This window comes from Chiloscyllium plagiosum, chromosome 5 (assembly GCF_004010195.1).
Source record: "Chiloscyllium plagiosum isolate BGI_BamShark_2017 chromosome 5, ASM401019v2, whole genome shotgun sequence".
NCBI classification, from domain to species: domain Eukaryota; kingdom Metazoa; phylum Chordata; class Chondrichthyes; order Orectolobiformes; family Hemiscylliidae; genus Chiloscyllium; species Chiloscyllium plagiosum.
In genome coordinates, this window is record NC_057714.1 from 118238498 (window position 1) to 118253974 (window position 15477).

The following is a 15477-nucleotide window of genomic DNA, read 5'->3' on the forward strand; positions in this document are numbered from 1 at the left end:
GCATTGTAAAGTGGAGGTTATGTCTAATGAACTTAATTGAGTTTTTCCTCGAGGTAACCAGGCGTGTAGATGAGGGCAATGTATTTGATGTAGTCTACTTGGACTTCAGCAAGATTTTTGATAATATCTTTTTGATAAGGGAGATTTAAACAATCCTTAGATAAGCACATGGGTGATTTTGGGATAGTGTAGGGGGACGAGCTGAGAATAGTTCACAGGTCGGCGCAACATCGAGGGCCGAAGGGCCTGTTCTGTGCTGTATTGTTCTATGTTCCATGTTCCATGATCCCCCATGGAAGACTGATAATGAAGGTTCGAGCACATGGGATCCAACAAATTTGGCAAATTGGATATAGAATTGGCTGAAAGAAGTCAAGGGGTGTTTTTATGATTGCAAGCCTATGTCCATTGGGGTTCTGCAGGGATCAGTGTTGGGGGACTTGGTGTTTGTGGTAAAAATGAACAATTTACATATGAATGTAGGAAGATTGATTGGTAAGTTTGTGGATAATATGAAAATTGTTGGTCAGAAGTTAGGAGGATATCCTTAGATTATAGGAGGATATGGATGGGCTGGTCAGATGGACTGGTGAATGGCAAATGGAATCCAACTCTGATTAGTGTGAGGTGATGCACTTGGGCAGGACAAGCAAGGCAAGGGACTACGTGCTGAATTGTAGAATCCTGTGAAGCACCAAGGATTAGAAGGACCTTGGTGTGCATGTCTGCCAGTCCCAGACACAGGTTTCCAGTCTTCAACCTGCTTCAGCAAATTCTAAATCCAATTTGCTAAATTTCCTTGGATCTGACATGCTCTTACTTTCCTTATCAAGGTGACAGAACAAATAGGTAAAGAGGTTAAGGAGACATTTGGGATATTAGCCGATTTATAGAGTTTAAGAGCAAGCAGGTGGAGCTGAATTGTGTAAAATGTTGGTTAGGCCACAGCTAGTGTATTGTGTACAGTTCTGGAATCCATTACATGGGAGGGATGAGATTGCCCTGGAGAGGGGGCAGAGGATATTTACCAGGATGTTGCCTGGACTGGAGAGCTTTTGTCATGAGATTGAATAACAGAGGAAAATGAGGGGAGACATGATTGAGATTATATATTTATTGGCAGACTGGCAGAAGGCTGAGAGTGGAGTCAGGATGGCAGCTGGTGACTGGTGGAGTTCTGCAAGTATCTGTTAGGACCACAACTATTTGTGTTATACATTGTTGCTGTGAATGAAGGAATTGAGGGCATTGTTGCTAGGTTTGCAAATGACACAAAGATAGTTGGAAGGGCAAGCAGTGTTGAGGAAATGGGGAGCCCGCTAAAGGACTTGGACAGACCAGGAGAGCTGGCAAAGAGTTTACAGAAGGAATACAATGTGGGAAAGTGTAAGCACTTAAAGCACTTAAACGCAATAGAACTTGGGAATCCTAGATTAGGATTCTTTTAAGATTAACACGCCAGTTCAGTTGGTGGTTAGGAAAGTAAATGCAATGATAGCATTCCTTTCAAGAAATATAAAAGCAGAGATGTACTGCTGGTGCTATATAAGGTCCTGGTCAGACTACATTTGGACTATTGTAAGTAGTCTTGAGCCCTATTTCTAAGGAAGGATGTGCTGGCATTGGAGGGGTTCGAGCAGTGATTAACAAGAATGGTCCTGGGATGAAGGGCTTGTCTTATGAGGAATGGTTGAGGACCCTGGATGTGTACTCAGTGGAGTTTAGAAGGATGAGAGGGGGATCTGATTCAAATTTGTCGAATACTGAGAGGCCTGGCTGTGGAGTGGATGTGGAGAAGATGTTTCCATGAGTAGGAAAGACCAGGACATGAGGACATAGTCTCTTGTCAAGGGGCAGCCCTTTAGAACTGAGATGAGCAAGACTTTCTTCAACCAGATAGTGGTGAATGTGTAGAACACATTACTGCAGAGGGTTGTGGAGGTCAAGTCACTGAGTGTATTTAAGACAGAGATAGACAGGTTAATAAATAAGGGGATCAACGGTTACAGGAGAAGGCAACAGCATGAGATTGAGAAACATTGAATGGGCTGAGCAGATTTGATGAGCCAAATGGCCTAATTCTGCTCTTATATATTATGATCTTATGGTCTCAAATGTGGAAGGCAACAATAGCAAGGGGTTTGTTAGTGAGGAGAGTGGACAGACACTTTGTCAGATGTACATGTAGGATGATTTGTTGCCTTCTGAGTGTCAGGATCATGGAGGTCATGGAATGGCTGCAGGGTCATCTTAAATAAGAACGTGAACAGACAGAGGTCACACACCACATTGTAATGAATAACAAAGGAACAAACCTGAATTAGCAGGAAGTCAGAGTTAACAACCTCCAGATTGCTCCCAGTGATATGCTGTGAGAGTATAAGACTAGAAGGATAGAGCAAATATCAGTGTAGAAGGGAGCACTTTAGATTCCGAAGACATTGGAACCATTTTGGGGGCAGGTGGGAACTAAGAAAATTAGATAAATTACATCCATATATAAATGGGACCAGTGTCCTCACAGCATGATTTGCTAATGCTTTTGAATTGGATTAAATTAGATTGGTAGAGAATGGGATTTAGAAAGCTAGCTGAAAGGGGAGAGAAGCTGAAATGTTCTTGTAAGTTAAAATGCTAGTCTTGAAGGAGAGGAAACATGGGCTGGATAAGAAAGAAGTAAGTTTAGCAAGACTATATGTCATATATTTTAATTCAAAGAAGCAAGGAACCTGTGGAATAGGCGGATGAACTGATAATTCATAGCTATGATCTCAACTCAACTGTCAGAAAGCCAGGATTGGCAGATGAACATACTTGGATTTGATGTATTCAGACAGGATAGGCATGGGGGTAAAAGGGGGATAGGTGGACAGCTTTGCTGTTTTGATTGGGGAATAAATTATAGCAGTGAGGAGGGATGATACCTAGAAGGATCATTAAATAAGACCATATGGGTAGAAGGAAAAAAACCCAAAAAGGGGCAAATGCACTGTTGTGTGTGTGTGATGCATGAAACAGTTAGAAAGACATAGAAGTTCAAATATGTAATAAAATTTCAGAGGCGTATCAAAATAATAAGTGTATTTTAACTATGGAAGAATTAATAGAGAGAGTTTTAGTATGCAAGGTAGCAAGTGTGCAAAGTTCTTAACCTGCATCCAGTAGATTCTTTCTCTTAAAGTGCATATAAAACCCAACAAGGGAAAGGGTAGTTCTGAGTCTAAATTTGGTAAATGAGCATGTGCAAGTGGAAGGTGTTTCAATAAGAATGGATCTTGGAGTTAGTGATCAAAACTCAATTTGATTTAGGATTGTTTTGGCAAAAAGATAAGGATGGACCAGGAATAAAAGTTCTAAACTGAGTATAAGATAAGTATAAGATATAATTTTGGTTAGGACACTCTCAGACTATTGCGTTCAATTCCGGTCGCCACATTACAGGAAGGATGTGGAGAGTGTGTAGAAGAGGTTTACCAGGATTTGCCTGGATTAGAGCATTTGAACTATAAAGAGAGGCTAGAAAAGCTCAGGCTGTTTTCTCTGAAGCGGCAGAAGTCAAAGAGAGACTTGATCGAATTCTATAAAATTATGAGATGCATAGGTAGGGTTGATGGTCAGAATCTTTTACCGAGAGTTGAAATGTCTAAAAAGAGGGGACATGCATTTAAGGTCAGAGGGGAAATATTCAAAGGAAATATGAGGGGCAAGTTTTATACACAGAAAGGTGGGAATCTGGAATGCACTGCCAGAGGCAGATACGATAGGGGCGTTTAAAAGAGTTTTAGATGAGCATATAAATATGCAAGAGCGGAGGGATATGGAGCAAGAACAGGCAGAAGGGATTAGTTTAATTTGGAGTCATGTTTGGCACAACATTGTTGAATGCAGGGCTTGTACTAAAACATAGTACATTACAGAGCAGTACAGGCCCTTCGGGCCTCGATGTTGCGCTGCCCTGTCATACTAATCTGAAGCCCATCCCACCTACACTATTCCATGTACGTCCATATGCCCTGTCCAGTGACGACTTAAATGCACTTAAACTTGGCGAATCTACTACCGTTGCAGGCAAAGCATTCCATACCCTTACTACTCTCTGAGTAAATTACTGTTCTGTGTTTTGGCCCAGATTGATCTGGAGCAGGTATTTAAAGTAGGTGGCATTCAAGAAGGAGATAGAAAAAGTATAGGGCAGATATAGGGTCGGACCTGGAGAGCCTTATATCATGAGGCGTGAAAGTTAAGATTAAGGGAAAAGAAACAAGCTTATGACACTGAGGTCTCAACACAGCATTGAATCTCTAAAGTAGCATAAATAGTTCAACTTAAAAAAAGAATTGTTAAAGGCTAAAAGAGCGAATTGAGTATTTTTTGAATTTTTTTTTACTTGCAGAAAAAGAATCTGCTCATCACATTCTTGGAGAAATTGCTTTCCAGCTGGATCGTCGAATTTTGACTCATGTTTTCACTGATCAGTTCCGATTGTATGGATTCAGAGTATCTGATATCAGTGAAAAGATCACAGAGGTCAGTACAATGAAGCGGATCTTTACATGTTTTTTGGAAGGAGTTATTTGCCTGTACAAGATATACTTGAATAAATATGACTTCTAAGTTTTTGGGTTAGAGAGTTGTGTGAGTTGTTGGCAAGGTTTCATTTGGGTTGCTCATCTTTACCCTTGAAAAGGGGGTTTTGCGAAGTTGGTGGGTGTAAAAGTGTAAAGTGAGGAAAGCTTTGCATGGTCCCTTTTTATTCTATGATTAGAGATTCAAAAAGGATGCCTGTGGGTTTGCTGGTACATATAGCACCTAAATTGAAACATTTTGTAACAAAAAGCCAAATCGCAGTTTTTTATCAAGACAACAGTGTTTTTTTTTAAATTTAACCAATCTATTTAAATCAGGCACTTAGCTACCAAGTATGTAATCAAATTTCAGAAGCTTATCAAAATAGCAAGTGTATTTTAACTATGGAAAAATTAATAGAGAGAATTTTAGTATGCAAGGTAGCAAGTGTGCAAAGTTCTTAAACTGCATCCAGTAGATTCTTTCTCTTAAAGTGCGTATAAAACCCAACAAGGGAAAGGGTAGTTCTGAATCTAATTTTGGTAAATGAGCATGTGCAAGTGGAAGGTGTTTCAATAAGAATGGGTCTTGGAGTTAGTGATCAAAACTCAATTTGATTTAGGATTGTTTTGGCAAAAAGATAAGGATGGACCAGGAATAAAAATTCTAAACTGAGGAAAATATAAGATATAAAACCTATTAAATGAGCGTCTGTTAGTTTTGACAACATAGGACCAATCCAATTGCAAAAATATTGACAGGTCATCAAGGGTATAAAAGATGGCGGCATTTGGGAAAACAATGAGAGCCAACTGCCATCTGCTAAGAGATAACAGCTCTCAGCTCGTAGAGAAAACGCCATTTAATTAATAAAGGTACTGCAACATTCTTAGCTAATCGTCCTGACATCAAAACCTACAGAGAATTAATTCCTGACAGAAGGTTCAGCAGACATGACGCAGAAAGGTCCGGAAGACTGACTATAATTTCGAGAGACTAAATTCAATTATTATATAAGTGGTAGTTGTATTTATTGAAATATCATTGTCGTTAGAATCTTGCATTATTCTGGAATAGTTAGTAGTTCGAAGGGATTTATTCAGTTTGTTATTAGTTGTGTTGATTTGTTCACTGTTAGAGTTAGATAAGTAAATTGTTACTCATCGATTATAAAGTGGGTGTCAGGGACTTGTTTTATGTAACCACTAGAAGTTGCTGAGAAACAGGTTACCCTACTTTTCATACTCCTTTTAACAGATTATATGATGAAATATTCCTGTCTGTGTTTCGGTTTTAGTTATCAGAGGTGGCGGCGGGGGTTGGGGGAGTAGTGGAGAGCGGTCAACCTCTGATTTATAACAGTACTAAACAGCATTTTTACAAAGTTAAAAATCACACAACACCAGGTTATAGTCCAACAGGTTACAGAACAAATCTGTTCTAACAGATGAAAGGCTTAACAGACAATCAATTCTTCAATGTATAATTTCAGTTACATCACACTGCAAATTTTTGCTATAAATTCTGTGTTACGATCAAGCCCTCCACAATCACCTGATGAAGGAGCGTTGCTCCGAAAGCTAGTGTGCTTCCAATTCAACCTGTTGGACTATAACCTGGTGTTGTGTGATTTTTAACTTTGTATACCGCAGTCCAACACCGGCATCTCCGAATCAACATTTTTACAAGTTGCAGTCCATCTGATGTAATTACATTGATGTATACTTGTGATGTAAGTATGCTGATAAGAAATGAATTCCAGCACAACAAGAAATGGTCATGTAGCTTCAACTCAAGATAACGCATGGCATGCCTGGAACATTCAGATGACAGTGTTTCCATGCATCTGCTGTCCTTAGCCTTCTGGTGATAAAGCTCATGGATGTAGAAAATGTTGTTGAAGGAAGCTTGATGAGTTTCAATAATGGATTTTATATATATCATACACTTTTACCACTATGCACTCGTGGCAGACAATGTCACTGTTTAAGGTAATTGTTGGGTTACCCATAAAGTGGACAGCTTTAATTTGACTGCACTCATCCAAACAAAATTCTGCCACACACCTGCCGAGTATCCTGTAGAAAATGGACAAGCTTGAGCATTTAAGGAGTTGAGTTACTTGCTGTGGAATTCCCAGCTTCAGGCTGCATCCTGAAGCCCTGCTATTTATATGATTTGTCCAGCTCTATTTCTAGTCAGTGGTAAGCCCAGGCATTCAGCAGGGGTTATACCATGAAGAGTTAGTTAGATGCTCTCCTGTTGGAGATGGTCATTGCTTCGTATATGTTTGGCCTGAACATTACTTACCACTTATAAGATCAAGCTGAATATGAAGCTAAATTGCTTCAGTATAATAGGAGACATGAATCATGCTGAAGATCATATACCATCTGTGATCATCCCCACTTCTGATTTCACGGTGAAGGGAAGTCATTGATGACACAGCTGAAGATGGTTAGGCCGAGGTCAGTCACCTGACGAACTCCTGAAGTGATTTCCAGAGATGAGGTTATCCACTCATCACGTAATCAACTTATTTCATACTGGGTCTGACTCCGACTCATGGAGAATTTTCCACATAATTTTCATTGACTTGAACTTTTATTAAGGCTTGAGCAGGCACACATTAGGAGCAGAAGCAAATCATTCAACTACTTGTGCTTGGCCTGTCATTCAGGAAAATCATGGCTGATCGGTAGTCCTATCTACCCCGATAAGCTTTGATTTCCTTGCTTCACAAAAATCTGTCTACCTCTGCCTTAAAAATATTAAATATTAAATTACCTTTCTTAACTGGAGGGCATAAAGTTCCAAGTAACACAACCCTCCTAGAGAAAAAAACTCTTTTCACCTCTGTCCAAATAGGACAACCCCTAATTGTTAATTGGTTTCCTCCTAGTTTTGGACTCGTCTACAAAAGGAAACATGCTTTCCACATCCACTTGTCAAAATTATTCAGAATCTTGGTACCTCAGTTAAGTACCTCTTTTAAACTTCATTGGAAAGAAACCCAATTTGCTCAATCTTTCTCCATAAGGGCAACCTGCTGATTTCAGGTGTCAATCTAGTAAAACTCCTCTGAACAACATCCAGTGTATTTACATGCTTCTGAAATAGGGAGAGCAGAATTGTGCATAATTATTTGAGATGTAGTGTCGCACTTTTTTTTAATGCCCTGTATAACGGAAACATTAGAATAGCATTCCACTAGCATTCTCAATTTCTTGTTTTATCACCAACTAATTTTTGTGATTCATGCAGTAGAACATTTATATTCCTCAGCGTCTCAGAATTCTGCAGTCATTCTCTGTGTAAGTAATAGTCTTTGTCAGGAAGAATCAATAAAAACTGAGCAATTTGACATTTCCCACATTAGACTCCCATCTCCCAGATTTTTGACTACACCTTCAACCTATCTGTATTTGATGAAAACTCTGATGTTCACTTCACAAATTTTTTTTCCATGTCCTTTTATGTTCCTTTATTTATTTAAACCCATTTATGCATCCTGTCTGCTCTCTGCCAGTCAACCAATCTTGTATCTGTACTGATAAGTTATTTCCTACACCATGAGCTCCTACTTTGTTCCTTTTTCCCTCATTGTTTCATATCATGTTAAAAATTGCTTTGCTGTTAAAATCAGTCACTTTGATCTCAGCTCTTTTTAATCCATGATTGGACTCTTATCATATCTCATGCTTTGAACTCAACATAGCTTGGGTGTTATGGCTGAGGAATGTTAGTACTGTCGATGATGCCCTCACTTTACTAATGATGTGAAAGTAGTCTGAAATGTTGACAATTGATCAGATCTCATACTCCTACATTTTGTGGAAAGCAATTACCTGACAATTGTTCTCATTGTCATGTCACTGTAAATTCCTGATTTTCCAAAATCAGGGGCAGCATGGTGGCACAGTGGCGAGCACTGCTGCCTCACAGTGCCAGGGTACCAGGTTCAATTCCAGCCTTAGGTGACTGTCTGTGTGGAGTTTGCACATTCTCCTCGTATCTGCATGGGTTTCCTGCGGGTGCTCTGGTTTCCTCCCACAATCCAAAGATGTGCTGGTCAGGTAAATTGGACATGTTAAATTGCCCATAGTATTAGATGCATTAGTCAGAGGGAAATGGGTCTGGGTGGGTTACTCTTTGGGGGTTGGTGTGGACTGGTTGGGCCGAAGGGCCTGTTTCCACACTGTAGGAAAACTAAGCTGATCTCAAAACAATCCAGTTTGTTACCTTTCCTAATTTTTATCCCTCAACCCAAGATTATCTGACCTTTCTCACACTGCTTTTAAGGTCATGGCTGCCTAGTTTTTGACATTTCAATGGTAATGATTCTTGAGAGTATTTCATTTGTTTTCATTCCCTTCATACCTTGAGGTTGCTACATATTGTCATCGAATGATGAAATCATAGAAGGAGGCAATTTGACCCATTTAGACCATTCTTGCCAAAAAAAATCACATTTAATTTTAGATATGACCTCCCAAATATGCAAATCTTATAAAATAATTATTGAATCCCTCTTTGAAAGCTACATTTGAATCTGTTTGAACACATTTTCTAGCATATCTGAATCACATAGCATACAAGATAGCTTTTACCCATGTTGACTCTGATTTTTTTTTACCAAATAACTTAAAATTGTGTTTCTAGTTCTTCATCCTCTGCAATTTTTTTGTGGGTGCTACTGATAGTGAGCTAACACTTATTACCTATCCTACTTGCTCTTAAGCGGTTAGTGACGAGTCATCTGCTTGAAACACTCCAACCGAATTTCTTTAATGATTTTGAGAGGTCAGCAAGGAGTCAACCACATTGCTTGGGTTTGGAATCAGATATAGTCCAGATAGCAGATTTCCTTCCCTAAGCAGCATTCTCATATTGTTTTCTAATAGCTGTAATTTTATATCTCTCTACACTAATGTAATTGGGCTAATGTCATAGAATCCGTACAGTGTGGCATTCAGCCCAATGAGTCCACACCGACTCTCCAAAGAGCATCACATCCAGATTCAACCCCTACTCTACCACTGTAACCCTGCATTTCCCCTGGCTAATCCACCTAACCTACACATCCCTGGATGTTTTGGGCGATTTGGCATGGCCAATCCACCTAATCTGCACATCGTTGGATTGTGGGAGGAAACTGGAGCACCCAGAGGAAACCCACGCACATAAGGGAAGAATGTGTAAACTCCACACAGTCATCTGAGGCTGGAATTGAACCTGGGTCCCTGGCACTGAGGCAGCAGTGCTAACCACTGAACCTTCATACCATCCCAAAAGTCCTTCTTCCATGTGGGCCCCAACCAACAGACATGCCACTAGGGAAGGTTTTACATTTTACCCACAGAGTACAGTTACCATCAGGGTGATTTTACATGATAAAGTCAACTACAAAAAGACAACTTAGTGAACAGTATGTCCTCTTCTCAAAAGGAAACCTCTCCATGCCCATAAGCAATCTTTTCTGGATTGCTTCTAATGCAGGTACTTCTTTCCTTAGACAAGGAACCAAAATTGTATTCAGTATTTTTACAATACAGTTCACAGTATTCCAGGTGAATTCAGGTATTCCAGATGTACTATAACCTGTAGCTGTTCTAACTTCTGCAGAATGTCCTGCACTTGTTTCCACATATCCTCTACCCTGGCCCCAGGGTGGCAATACAATCCAGTGTTCTATTCACCAGCAATATAATCTGTCTGTGATCTAATTATTTAATCCTATAATAATTGTATGTCTGTATTTCCTGAGCAGTCATTTACTATTGGTTCATTTTCCAGAAAGTAATTAAAAACTAATTTCTCACAAATCCTTTCAAGGAAATGTATACATCTCATACATCCCAATATATATAAAAGTTTCAACATATAAAATGTATGTCTCATGAAAGTCTGCATTTTTTTCCTCCAGGTTGCAGGAATAAGTGGGCGATGTGATGAGATGAATGCTCGAAGTACTGAGATAATGAACAATCTGAGAAACTTTGGGTACTGCCCTGACAATCATGCAACATTTGCAGAATTCATAGTAAACCGTTTTGGAATCCTGAAGGAAAAGCCACAGGGCCAAACAACATTAGAAAATTACAATAATCGTGCCTATCTGCAAAAGTTGGTAACTGATAACACTCCACCACCTTTATTGAAGGACATGTTAGTGCTATTGACCAGTCTGTGGAACTTGTCAGCAGCTGACGGAAAACCAATGTTTATTTGGTAACTGTCCTTAGAGCAGGGTATAGAACTACCACACCTTAGTTCTTTCAATAAAGCAATGGTAAACAGGAGATAGTCTTTATTTATGTCAGAACTGATAGTATTAAAACAAGAATATTAGTTTGATTAATCACCTTGATCAAAGTCAGGGTTAACTGGAACAATAAGCACATTAAATTCAGATTTGCAGTGGAAGTAATTCAAGTATTAATTCAGGTTGTGGGTTCAAGAGAATTAAAATGCTAAACCTTAATCCATTGCACACTATAATTCCAGTAATTTCATTTGAAGGAAATTGGACTGCTCATTCTTTAATTCATTTGATTAATTCTGGGCCAAAGTGTGCATGAATGAAATTGTTACTTTCAAAAGTAGTCTTTGTGGCCGAGAGTTTCTGCCCAATGTGCAGTTTATCCGAAATTGATGAACCTGGTGCAACAGATTGCATATTTTCAAAATATACTTTACGCAGTTGTTTTATTCTTTGATGGAAAGTGGGCATTGATGGCGAACCCAGACCATTCCTAATTCCTCTTCAACTGAGTGACATTCTAGCCTATTTCACTGTAATTTAAGAGTCAACTATGTTACTGTGCATTGGAGTCACATTTAGAACAAACCAGGTAGGAGATCAGACCTTACCTGAAAAGCATTGGTTCACCAATTGTTACAATAATCTGAGTGGTTCTGATCATGGTCACCATTAATGAGACTAGTTTTCTGGGTGGCACGGTGGTTCAGTGGTTAGTACTGCTGCCTCACAGCACCAAGGTCCTCAGGTTCAATTCCAGCCTTGGGTGACTGTCTGTGTGGAGTTTGCACATTTTCTCTGTGTGGGTTTCCTCTGCTACTCCTACCACATTCCAAAGATGTGCAGGTCAGGTGAATTGGCCATGCTAAATTGTCCATAGTTGTTAGGTGCATCAATCAGAGGAGGATGGGTTACTCTTTGGAGGGTCAGTGTGGACTTGTTGGGCTGAAGGGTCTGTTCCCACACTGTAAGGAGTCTAATCTAATCCATTTATTATTTTAATCATTGTATTTAAATTCACCTAACTACGGGGACTTCAATATGTGGTTGGATTGGGAAAATCAGATTGGTTGCAGATCCCAAGCAAAGGAATGCATGGAATGTCACCCATATAATCTTTTGGAGAAGCTTATGCCACCATATTCAAGGCAGAGTCAGAGGAATCTGACCCAGTGCTAAAGCACCCCAGGAGGAGATACAAATAAAAAGTGGCCTATGTCCTCAGGCTCAGAGGGGGAGGGAGGTAGTGATTGTAATGAGGTCAAGCAAGTAGACCACACAGAATATGAGTTCTTTGATTGGGGCTGTTAATTTGGTCCAATTAGGGAACCCTGGCTGATGAATAAAAACAGGATTATAAGACATTGTCACACTCAGAGAGCTGGCTCATAGAGAACTAGATCAGGATCAAGGATTTTCCACATATTAATAATGGATGACTTGGTGATGGGATACTGGCTTCTGTGAAGTTTTTCCATGGAGGATGAGGAAACAATGGCTGATGAGGGGAGTCAGGACAACATGAAAGCAAAAAAAAAACATACAATGTGGTAAATGTTAGTGGGAAACCAGAAGACTGGGAAGCATTCAAAAATCAGCAGAGGATAGTTAAAAAAGTAATTGGGGCGGGGGTGCTGTGAGAAGATGAAACCTTAGAGTAAGCTAGCTGATAATATAAAAGATGATTACAAGAAAATATTTAGATATAACAGGGAGAGAAAGGCAAGAGTAGATTGGATCACAAGAAAATGGGGAGAGAAGTCGTAATGGAGAACAAAGAAACAATGGAAGAACTGAATAAGTACTTTGCATTAGTCTTCATGGTGGAAGACATCAGCAGCATACATAATGTCTTCAGGAGAGTCACAGGCAGAGGTAAGTGTAGTCACCCATCTTTAAGGAGAAGGTACTTGGGAAGCTGAAAAGTTCTGAAGGTGAATAAATCACCTGGGCCAGATGGACTACACCCAGGGGTCTGAAATTATGGAGGCATTGATAATGTCAGGAATCACTTGAGTCAGGGAGGGTCCTAGAGCTTTGGAAAATGACAAATATAACATCCCTGTTTTAAAAGGGAGAGAAGCAGAAGATGGGAAATTATTGGCTGATTAGCCTGAATTCTGTCATTGTTAAGATTTTAGAGTATTAAGGATGAGATTGCAGAGTACTTGGAAGTGCATCTCTTTAAGAGACTGAGTCAGCATGACTTCTTTAAAAGGAGATCATGCTTGACAAATCTATTAATATTCTTTGAGGATATAATGACCAGATTAGACAAAGGAGAGCCAGTTGATGTGATCTATTTGGAGTTCCAGAATGCGTTTGACAAGATGCTGCACAGGAGGCTGATAAATAATAGCCTATGGTGTTAGGGACAAGGCATTGGCATGGACAGAGGTTAGCTGACTGGTAGAAGTCAGACAGTCAGGATAAAAAGGATCTTTTTCAGGATGGCAGCCAGTGAATAGTGGAGTTCCACAGGGGCAGTGTTGGGACCACAGTTATTGGCATTATACATTCACGATCTGGATGAAGGAACTGAGGGAATTGTTGCTAAGTTTGCAGATGACACAAAGATAGGTTAAGAGACAGATAATGTTCAAGAGCTGGGGAGGCTGCAAAAGCAAGGAAAGTGGACAAAGAAGTGACAGATGGAATACAATGGCAATCAAAAGCACATGCAACATGCTTCATTGACTTCTGCCCAGTTACATGGACCTCCACAATTACAAAGTGCTTTGAGAGGCTCATACTTTAGCCTCTCAGCCTGCCTTGATCTCTTGCAATTTGCCTACCGGCATAACAAGTTCACGGCAGTTGCCACTTCTCTAGCCTTAACTCATCCCTGGAACATCTGGATAATAAGGATGTCTACATCGGGCTTCTACTTATGACTTCAACACTATATTCCTTTCCAAACTCTGAGACCTAGGTCTCTAATCTACCCTATGTAACTGGATCTTCAGGTTTCTGATAGACAACAGCACCTCCTCCACAATAATCCCCAACACTGGCACCCTGCAAGGAAGTGTACTCAGCCCCCTACTGCACTCCCTGTGCACTCGTGATTGTGTGGCCAAATTTCGTCAGAACGCCATATACACGTTCGCTGATGACATCATCATTGTAGGCCGGATATTAAACAATAGAACATAGAACATAGAAGAATACAGCGCAGTACAGGCCCTTCGGCCCTCGATGTTGCGCCGATCCAAGCCCACCTAACCTACACTAGCCCACTATCCTCCATATGCCTATCCAATGCCCGCTTAAATGCCCATAATGAGGGAGAGTCCACCACTGCTACTGGCAGGGCATTCCATGAACTCACGACTCGCTGAGTAAAGAACCTACCCCTAACATCTGTCCTATACCTACCCCCCCTTAATTTAAAGCTATGCCCCCTTGTAATAGCTGCAAATGACGAAACAGTACAGGAACGAGGTAGAATGCTTGGTGTCATGGTGCAAAGATAACAATCTCTCCCACAATGTCAGCAAAACAAAAGAGCTGATCATTGACTGCAGAAGAAAAGGAGGAGGACATGTCCCTGTTTACATCAATGGAGCTGAACTGGAGATTGTGGATAACATCAAGTTCCTGGGAGTAATGATAACTAACAAGCTCTTCTGGACCACCCAAGTAGATGCGATGGTCAAGAAGGCACAATGCCTCTTCTTCCTCAGCAGGCATAGGAAATTTGGCATGTCCATAATGATCCTCACAACTTTTACAGTTGCACAATAAACATTTTTTTGTCTTGGTATGGCAATTGCTCTGACCAGGGCTGTAAGAAACTATCCCCCGGTTATAATTTCTTCCAACCTATTTCATCAAGCAGAAGATACAATAGCTTAAGCACACACCTCAACAGGCTCAAGAAGGGCTAATGCCCGAAACGTCGATTCTCCTGTTCCCTAGATGCTGCCTGACCTGCTGCGCTTTTCCAGCAACACATTTCCATCTCTGATCTCCAGCATCTGCAGACCTCACTTTCTCCTCAAGAAGAGCTCCTTCCCCACTGTTATTGGACTGCTGATGGATCTCTCAAATTTCAAACCAATAGTTGATCTCAACTTTGTACACTTCCTTTGTGCTATCACTTTGTATGCTTCACTGTGTTCAGTCACCCTATGATGTATATGTCCTTGTATGTTATGATCTGCTCGTACCGCATATAAAACTAAACCACAAAAACAAAGAAAAGAAAGGCAATGTCTCCCAGTTGAGGGAACCTTTTTACCATAGTACACTGGCTTTGTGGACAGCCAGCTTGGAGTTAGTCCTCAACTGATGAGGTTCTGATCTCCTGGTTACATTTTTTTTTATCATCAAACAACAGTAGAGCTTATTTCTCACCAGCACCCATGTTGTGTGCATGTAAAAGCAAAACTTTTCACAGTCTTTGTTACACGTGACAACAATAAATTAAATCAAATCAATGTGGGCAAGTGTGAGGTTCTACACTTTGGTAGGATAAATAAAGATGTGAGGCTGGTGTGCCAAGCGGGCTGAGATAAAAGGTAGGAGGGTGATTTCGGGGAGGGGCGCTGGGAATACGATAGGTGGAAGGAGGTGAGGGTGATAGGCCGGAGAGGGGGTGGGGGCGGAGAAGTCAGGAAGAAGATTGCAGGTCAAGAGGGCGGTGC

General features: G+C 40.4%; 1 protein-coding gene across 1 annotated transcript in view; it reads left to right on the forward strand.

Annotated features, from left to right (window-relative positions):
* The window catches only part of LOC122550339 (speriolin-like protein), a 62507-nt gene extending 51645 nt beyond the window's left edge, over window positions 1-10862 (forward strand). Inside the window, exons 8-9 of the mRNA XM_043691066.1 lie at window positions 4394-4527; window positions 10493-10862. Coding sequence (XP_043547001.1) covers window positions 4394-4527; window positions 10493-10801 — 443 coding nt within the window. The 3' untranslated portion in view covers window positions 10802-10862. The remainder of the gene's footprint in view (window positions 1-4393; window positions 4528-10492) is intronic.
* The last annotated feature ends 4615 nt before the right edge of the window (window positions 10863-15477 follow it).